The 9,643-nt window shown below is 38.4% G+C and overlaps 1 protein-coding gene across 1 annotated transcript in view; it reads left to right on the top strand.

The window, feature by feature from the left end:
• The window catches only part of PREX2 (phosphatidylinositol-3,4,5-trisphosphate-dependent Rac exchange factor 2), a 94,933-nt gene extending 85,923 nt beyond the window's left edge, over positions 1–9,010 (top strand). The window contains 3 exon segments of the mRNA XM_009703322.1: positions 243–345; positions 4,819–4,886; positions 8,965–9,010. Of these exon segments, the coding sequence (XP_009701624.1) occupies positions 243–345; positions 4,819–4,886; positions 8,965–9,010 (217 nt within the window).
• Positions 9,011–9,643: the final 633 nt, after the last annotated feature.

The following is a 9,643-nucleotide window of genomic DNA, read 5'->3' on the forward strand; positions in this document are numbered from 1 at the left end:
AGCAAAACAAGGCAAATGTATTTGGTTGTAAGTCAGGAGGAACACTTGATAAACTCAAAATCTCTCGAAGAAACATTTTAATGTTCATGCTAATGCCTGCATGGGTGGGGGAGGGATAGCGGGCAGGTCTACTGTGTAATCTTGTTATAAATGACTTTTTTAAAAAGGATAATTGATCTAAAAGCAATTATTTTAAGGAAATCGCTGCTGGCAGATAACTGACTTCTTGTCTTCCATTGCAGCTGCACTCTGAGCGTTACCCTGGAGCAGGCGATCATTCTGGCTCGAAGCCACGGGCTACCTCCTCGCTATATCATGCAAGCTACGGATGTCATGCGCAAACAGGTAAGATGCTTGCTATGGGTAAGATCTTGGTGTTTCCTAACAAGACCTGTTGTCATCAAACAAGCATGACTTGACCAAGTATTTTTTAACTACCACCTTAATGTTGTGTAATGTCTGTGTGAGTTTTCTTAGTTTGGGTATTTTGTTGAATTTTAATTCTCTTCCTTTATTGTTGACTAAAAGGTGGTGGGGTTTTTTGTTTGTTTTTGTGTGGTTTTCTTTTTGTTTGTTTGGGTTTTTTTTTAATAATGGAACAGGCTATTTTTAACCAGATGCTTGCTTTCTCTGTATGTGTAAATGGATCATAATTTTTGCAGGGTTGTGATTTTACTTGTTGTTTTTCATATAGTAACTGCTGTGGCCTCACCTTACATCAGAATAGTATGTTTAGTAAGACAATCTTTATTTTAATATATATTATCCATAAAAATAACTTAAGATTATTAACTGTTGTTAATAAAAAGTGACTCAGGTACTGACTTACTGAATGAAGGGGGAAGTGTAGGAGGGAAGGGGAGAAATAAATATCGTGGTTCTTAACTTTCCAGGCAAGATTCCCGAGGACAATGTGCTCGTTTCAAAATAGTGTTTTTCACTCTTTGGTCATAATAGAATATTAGGATTTAGGGGCTGTTGTGGATAGCTAACCACCTCAACATGAACTCTTAGTGCTAAAGTATGACAAAAAAATGCTGGATTAAAAGGTAATATCAACTGAAAATGGGGGATACGCTCTACTGTATTGGCACTACTTTTCCTAGAATATCTTGTTATCAGATAAATACTTTCAAAAGGATGTTTGGAGTCTTGGAAAGAGTTCAGAGGAGGAGCATGAATGATCCAGGGGTTGTTAGACAAGGCTTATGAAGTGAAGATTAAAGAGCTCAACCTATTCAGTTGATCAAAGAGAGGTTGAGTGGGTGCTTAATCACTCTGTGTGCATATGGAACATATATCCCAGCCTGTGGTAGCTTTCAACCTTGTGACAAAAGCATAAACAAGATACAGGATGCACTCAATCTTGAAGTGAAAAAAATATAATTAAATATTGGAACAATTAATCACAGATAAGACAAGATTCATAATTTCTGGTTTTTAGTTTGCATCTAATTTTATTATTTTCATCAATTTTGCTATGTAGTCTGTGCAGCAATCACAGTTTAGTTATGAAAATGATTAAACAGCTGTACTTCTAACTTGCTGTAGACAAAAATACACGTATGCTAGATCAAACCTTTAGTCTGTTAAAGGATTGTGTAGATATTCTCAAGCCATAGATTCTGATAAATTATATGTAAGTGCTGCTGCCTAACATGGATACATCAGAGTAATTAGCCTTATGCCTTTTCATATTGGAGTTTCACTTTATTCGGTGCTTAAATTAAGTTTCTGTGGTGAATAAATATCTTCAAGGTTCTTGAATCAGATCATGTAGGTCTGCTCAGGAATTACAGCTTTAATTTGACTTAAAAGAAAGCTACTGCTGTATAAGGATAAACTCACGTGTATCGGTTGATATGTCTGCTCCTGAAGTTCTAGACAAAAGGCAGATCTGGGTGTTTTGCATGCAAAAAACATGGATGTAGAGTTTTGCATATGTCTGCTTGCAGGATGTATTCTGTCAAAGGGTGCATTTTCAATGTACTAGACCATTTTCAAAAACGCTGATTTATTTGTGGATCTTCTGCAGTTTATTAAATGACAATGAAAAGACAAAATGAAAGTAACTTGCCTGGTTTTGAGGGGCTGTAACTGTACTTGCTGAAATAGAGATGTAGAAAGAAGCCTTCAGTGAGGCTACATTCTCTGACGTAAAACAGCAGGTGATCAATAGCTGTTAAAGATACAAATATCTCAGGACTACCCAGAGACACTGCTAGTCTGTCAAGGCAGACTCTTTTCACACATCCTTCTTATTGCAGGAAACCACTATGGCATTTAGTAGAGTCATAATCTTTTGTTGTAGTTTTAAATCAGCCTTGGAGTTCTGTAGTAGAAATATAACCCTTCATTAAATTCTAAATGTTTTGGAGTAATTTCAACAACGCACTGTGGTATTTTCTAGAAGCCCATTCTGGATTTAATGTTTAAATTATCTGTAAGATTTAACTGTCAAGAAGCATAATGCAGGCCATAAAACTTGGAAGGGGAAAAAAACCAGCTTCTTGGTGTTTGATGCAGAACATTTAGTTAAGGGCAACATTTGTGTCTTGCCTGGTTTAATATAAGAAAATCAACCAAACAAAAACTTTGTTACTCCATTTACGCTGTCAATCTTTTGTGGAATAAAGAGATTAGCCACAGGGAGGTGCAAATGAAGGGCCATCTATTCCATCTGTTACTCTGGAGAAGCCAGCAACGTTAGCTCTTAGCGGTATCAGCTTTCCACAAGGGGAAATTTTCTCTACTCAAAGCTGATACCTCTTCCAGCTTGGGGCCACCGGTACTGAATAACTGGGGACACCTGATTGAATGGATGACCTCAGGAAGTGTTGGGGTGTTTTTTCTTTTAAATTGAATGAGGTTGTGATCGTGTTTAACAACTAATAATAGCCTAGACTGTATTGTTGGAACAATTTTCAAAGTAATTCCCTGTCAGATATAATTAGGTATTTGCAAGCACCTGTTCTGTTGAGAACTGAAGAAAAGAGACCACCTTGTGAGAGTGGGTTGAGCTTGCATCTGTGGGATGGTTTTAGTTAAGTGGTTTCTGGTTTTCACCTGCTAATCCAGTCTAGATTGATTTTTAAAATAAAAATTTTGACAAAATGTCCCAACTATCTTTTAGTAACTTTATTTACTCATGTAAACACCTGTACCCACAAAACACTATGTAAAGCGTCATGGCAGGACCGTGTCTTCAGGATGCAGCAAAGTGTGGAGAGGACAGAGGCCTAGGAGGGTTGCGGCAGGAGGGCACAGGGCTGAGGAAGGAAGGTAACTAAAAAGCTGATAAAGAAAAAAGGCTGGGAGAGAATTTGTGTTGTCTTTTAAGTGAGTAATCATTTTTCCATGCCTTTTCATGGGTATAGTAACAGCACTACATTTTGAATAGTTCTCATAAGAATTGTACTGATTTAGAGCTCTTTGAGCAGGGCATAAAGAGAATCTGTTTTCTTTATGTGACTGGTTCTTGCTATCCTTAAATTAGTGCGTAACTTCAGAATAAACCTATCATTTTTTCTCATGGCAATGAGAATACTAGTTTCTATATAAGAGTTCAGACTGATGGTGATGTCTCCTAAGAGCTGCTGGCATCCTTCGCCAGTGCTCTGGCAGTATCAGTATGCAAAGGAAAGCGTTCTGGAGCCACGTAGCACAACTGTCCCTTACGCCTACATGAGATGAACAGTGTCAATATTTAAATTGCTATAGCTTTAAGAATAATATTGGAGAAGTATAAATTAACAGTATATTGAAATAGAAATGGTATAATGGGGCTCAGTGTAGACAAAGAGATGTCATGTAGCAAGTTGCTAATAATTCTTGGGGGCTTTTCCTCAAGTGAGAATTTGGTGGTTGTAAGGTTGGTCTAATTTGTTCCCCTGCTAAGCAGTAAATTACATGGTTGTATAAAGCTAGACTCCTTTTTAAATCAATGCATTTGATTTATTATGCGAGCAAGATACTAAAATTAATTTGTTTAGTGAGTGATGCAAGTAAAAATAGGCTGATTTTGTTCTCAGAGGTAGTCACAGCACTGACGTTCAGGATCTACATGTGATTAATTTAGATAGTTTCCCCATGTGTGTATGTGTGTATATATATATTCTGGCTCTCAGTTATGTTAATCACATGCCAGTCTCAGTAGTCTGTCGTGGTGGGGGTTCTTTATTATGATAAACTTTTAGAAAACGGCACTGAGGAAAGGATGCTGAAGGTGATGAAGATCTGGACTCATCATGTCTAACTTTGTAACCCACACCGGATCAGCTATCCTTCTGTAATTTGTGACAGACCCTTGTCCTAGCTGTTCTGAAACCTCCAGTAGTGGAGAGTCCTGTACAGAGCTTCCCAAGTGGTCTGTTCCAGAGTTCTCTTAACCTTTTCATTAGGATGCTTTACTCAGTGCCTCATTTGAGGTTTGGTTTGTTTTTTTTTTTTAAATCCCTTCAATTTAAGTCTTCTGTTTCCTGTCCAGTATACTGTAGCCTTAGAGACTACATTTTACTCTCTTTTAGCAGCAGACTTAGTATTTTGAAGGTTTCCAGAGATGGGGCATCTACTATCTGTCTAGGCAACCTGTTTGGTGTTTCACCACCTTCATTATAAAGTATTTCCTCCTTCTATCTAGTCTGAATCTACCTTCTGCACTGCTTTAACTTGTTCCCCACCTTAGAAGAGGAGAGTTGTTTTGGGACATGGAGCATATGTATGAATTATAATCAATAGTTATGCTCATCTAGAAAGCTCAGAAAAGTTTCTAACTTGTGTTGGAACAAATGAAGCAAAACGGTTGTTTTTCTTTCACAGGGTGCGAGAGTACAAAACACAGCCAAGAATTTAGGAGTGAGGGATCGAACGCCACAATCTGTGCCAAGGTAACTGATTGTTTGTGTACTAGGCCATGATTTTGTCCATTTTGTGCCAAATTCTCTCGTAACTGCTCAAAAGCTAACAGTAAACCTTGACTGCACTAACTGGTAAGATTTTGCTTTTAATATATATAAAATCAATTACGTTCTTAGCCATACGATTTTACTTAAAGTAATTACTTGCAGAAGTTCAGGCTACTTCAAAACGTGCCCATTTTTGAAATGAAACCTAGTTCACGTTAGCTGTAAAAACTCGGGAGTAAGTCCTTCATCACTTGTGATGTTGAGTGGTTTTGGGGAAATATTCATAACTAAATCCATAACCCCATTTTAATGAAATACTGTACTGCAGTATCTCAGCAAAATCATGTTCTAGTTGCTTTTTAGAGATGATGTAGTCTTTCTTTGTCTCATTCTGAAACATGCATTAGAATGAAAAATGTGACTGTTCTGTATTTATCCAGCTTTTTAAGGCTGTGATGGATTGCAGATACCTGAAATGTTTCTTAACAAGCACAATAATTATGAATGGAAATAACCATACAACAATGTTCTTAATTGTATCTTAAAGTTGTTTTAGTAATCCTCTAATTTAAACTTTTTTTTTTCCCAATTTAAAACATAATGTTTTTTATTGACTAATGATAACACATTGAATGAGCTAAACAGATAGGTGGAATATGTATCAGGCTCACTGTGGTGTTTAAATTTCAGTGAGGAAACAGGGAATACCTGATAGAGGTAACCATGTGGATGAACACATATGCTATCTATAGCCTCACAGAAAGACTAACTTCAGGGTTCTGACCACTTCGGAATTTTTTCTTAAGCAATTTGCTCCCCTTTCCTCAGATGTCCTGGTTTCTCCCAGTAGGGAATCAGGCTACTGCTCGTAATTTTTTTGTAACAAACCAGTGCACGTTGTTCCATGCTGGTGCTTGATCTGATTTCTAGAAAAGGAGTGTACCTTAAGCGTACAAGGTATGAGTAAATCTGAGTAGCAGCATTTGTTGGAGCATATATGCATCTCACATGCCCCTTAAAGGAGATTAAATGAGATCCAACAAAAGTACTGATTCTGGAGTAAACTCATCAGCAATAAAGTCATTGTACCAGCAGATGAGGGCATCCCTTCTCATAGTAATGATTAGCTTAGAGGCAATCCAGGACCAAAATTGCCTGACTGACTGTCTTGCATTGTGGGAATCTAAGGCAGTAAAATAACATTTTATTACAGTACGACTGTCTTGCATTGTGGGAATCCCAAGGCAGTAAAATAACATTTTATTACAGTAAAAGCTGTGAGAAGCCTTTTCATATTTTGAATGCTATGATTTTGGCCCTATAAATGGACTCCTCCTTGATGACATAATTCTGGAGACAGCCAAAGAATTGTTGCAAAACAAATTTTTCCCACCTCTAAGTGACAGAGCAGGTATCAAGATTCAGAGCTTTTGTGATAAAGGAAAAATCTAAGTTCTTAAAAAGAAAATTTAGCCATGAGACATCTTTTGGCTTTGCATCAGTTGAGAAAAGATCACCTCTTTCCAGTTGACACTCCCACAACATAGCAATGAAAAGCTGAAGAAAAATTATGAGGTAGCTCCTAGAATGTAGAATAGACAGATGCATCCAGCATGCTTGCCAGTCAGCAGCAACAGCAATGTCACAGGAATATCTCATTGACCTGAGTGTTTGGGGCATTTGGTGTCCCGTTGGAGAGGTAAGTCACGTAAGTCAGAATAGTCATCAGCCGGAGTGATACTTTTGATGTATAGGTAAACGATACTGGGAGTTCTCAATTGTTTGCCTTGAAAAGAATTTTACCGTTACATTTGTTTCCATTTAACATCGCTTGACAGTGTTCTCAGTTCTCTGCAGTTGCCACCGTTTTCTGTCTTCTCTCAGCTGCTCTGTTTGTACCGTCTCAAACAGTTGTTCCATATAGATTGACCCAGAACAGGCTGTTTCTGCTCTGTACCGTCCTCAGCAGCTATAGCTCCTTAGGGATTTATGCAGCCTTGTTGTTAGTTTTTTTCAGAATTCCTCTACATCACTTGCTCTGAAGACAAGTATTCTTAATGATTACCATTTTAACCTGAAGAATACACAGACCTTGGTGCTTGGGGCTGAGCTTTTCTGCACATTGTTCCATAGAAATTAGATTTTGCTAAAATGTCATCAAGAACTAACCCCACTGCAATTACTTAGATGAGATTCTGACAGTAATTTTATCTGTCTTTTGTCAGCTTTGAATGTTACTGCTTTATTACACCAGCAGAATCAAATAACTCAAATAACCCCTGTTTATTTTTCTCTGCATACTTGTCTGTATAAAGATCAGGCCATCTTATTCTCTTATTGGTATACTAATATGAGATATATGTGTATTGGCTTATATATGGCTCCTAACAAATACACTGGTGTCTGCACAACGTGATCTTAAATGATCACATCTCTGAATCTGCCAGAGGACAGTGTGGAAGCACCTAATGATCTTCAGAATCACATTATGGTGGAGGTTTGAAAGCAGGTTTGCAATTGCCGTTTGGCTGATAGAACTGATGCCCCCCATTCTTACCATCCAGAAACAGTACTGCTTGATAATCACTGCCAGCGAGATTCAGAGAAAATTGGGTGTTGCCAGTGTCCCATGGGTTTTAACTCCTAAGGGAACTGAACTCGGAGAACAGCAGCTATCCTGCCCTGCTCTTGCGTAGCCACAGGATACTTTTTGTGACATGATGTGCCTAGATGTTGAATAGGCTTTCAGTACTCACGGCAGCAGCCATGCATCCCGTGCCTCGCATAATTTCAGTAGCAGAGTGTCATGCCAAGAAAGCACCAACCCGTGGATCTTGAATTGTTTGTGGAGCCCGGCCACATGTACAGATTTTTGTTCTCTGTGTTAATTTGTAGTATGATTTTGAAATTTATGATTAGTTAAAATGAGGTCATATAAATTAATGTGACAATTAGGAGGCAAACTTGTGAAATATACTTGGAAAGCTCAGATACGCTGAGCATCTTAAATATGCCTAGCCTGCAAGCCACTGGAGGATTCACCACCCTGCCTGTAGCCAGACCTGCCAAACCTGCTATTTCTTTTCCTTTGGTATTTCAATATCAGAGATTCTTCATGTTAAGTATTAATGCACATGCTGTGCCATCATCTCTTCATTTTTGACTTCTGATGCTTTTTCTCCTTCCCGTGCCATACTTGGTCTCTTCTCTTTGCTATTCCTTCAATGATACGCTTTCCCTGAGGAAAATAATGTAATCTCCAAATGACATCATGTCTATTGCTGGTTCTAACTGCTGCGGTTGCAGGACAGATACTGTATGCTGGACATACAGAACAGAGAGCCCGAGGTCGGGATGCTTGCCCTTTATTTTCAGTATTCCTAACATTAGGGTAAAGTTTCAAACACTTGCTAATAACCAAGACCATGCAAAAGGGTTTAACAGAAGTTCAAAAGCCTTTATAAATGAAGGAGTGACTATTTCAGTCTGTGCTGGGGTAGTCGTTTGCACCAAATCTTACTGGTCTTGACTTCATATGTGTAGAAACAGAGGGGAAAAAGTTTAAAATCTTCATGCTGGCATGTCACATGCCTGATATCTGTCTTAGGTTCTTGAAACAGCATCGGTTTTATAGGGGACTGTGTTCGAGTGAGGTCTGACTGGGCCAAAAGAAACCAAAAATGGAGGCAACTGCATTCGCCAGACAGCTTTTCCAATTTAGAAGTTATTCAGAGCAACAACTGGTGATTGGATTAGTGGAGACTTAGCTTTCTCCAGAATGGGGTCTTCAGTGCAGAAATACGAAAACTTGGCTGAACTGGAATGTCTGTGTAAGATTGCTTTATGGATGTGTGGTTTAATGATACCACTTTCAGTGTAAACATTCATGCTCATGAGTAAGATTTTACTGCGTTTATATCAATGTTATTAAACTGAATTCAGTCCCTCTTGCCTTGCAGTGCAGGAAGACTTCACCTTAGTTTGTATTCCTTAAATTTGTACATTTTAATAATGACCAAGCTCTCAGAATAACAATTACTTTGTTTTTTGTCATTGTCAGGTTGTACAAGCTATGCCAGCCACCACCACCTGTTGGAGAAGAATGAGGAGAACTGCTCCAGAAAATAATCCAATAATGGCCTTTAGGATACTGGGACTATATGACAAAATCTAACTGCGCTATAGCAGTATGTGCCTGGGGCTTTGATAAACAAACAAACCCCTTTACTCAGGATAAAGAAAGAAATACCCTAAACATTCTCTATTGGCATTGAAAAATGACTTCCAAAAAGCATTTCTGGAATCTGTGCACTCTGGCCTGACACCAGAAGGACAGGAATCTTCCTTGAGAATTTTACACTGGATTCAGATTCATTTGACGTGTCTTGTTCAGCCACACAATAGGTATAGCCAGCAGCTTGAAAACAAATGTCTCGTTCAGAGAGAATGACTTCACTTGTCCATTACACAGAATGCATTCTTGTGGAGGGAATAAAAGCCTAGATAAACAAGGCTTGATAATGAGCGTGCACTTCATATGGGGCCCTTTGCACTGATAATCCCTTTTTTCCTGTCGCCATCATAATTTCTCAGAATGACCACATTGCTGTTTCAAGGATATAATGTAAGTGAGGTTTAAAGATGGAAAACTCATCTCGGAATTGTGTTTAATGGCTGCTGCTATGGATGTGTGCTTGTAATCAGTAAGCTCAGCCGTGTCTTAAGCAGTTCGTTGTCAT

The sequence above is a fragment of the Cariama cristata genome, unplaced genomic scaffold (assembly GCF_000690535.1).
Source record: "Cariama cristata isolate BGI_N322 unplaced genomic scaffold, ASM69053v1 scaffold4467, whole genome shotgun sequence".
Taxonomy (NCBI): Eukaryota; Metazoa; Chordata; class Aves; order Cariamiformes; family Cariamidae; genus Cariama; species Cariama cristata.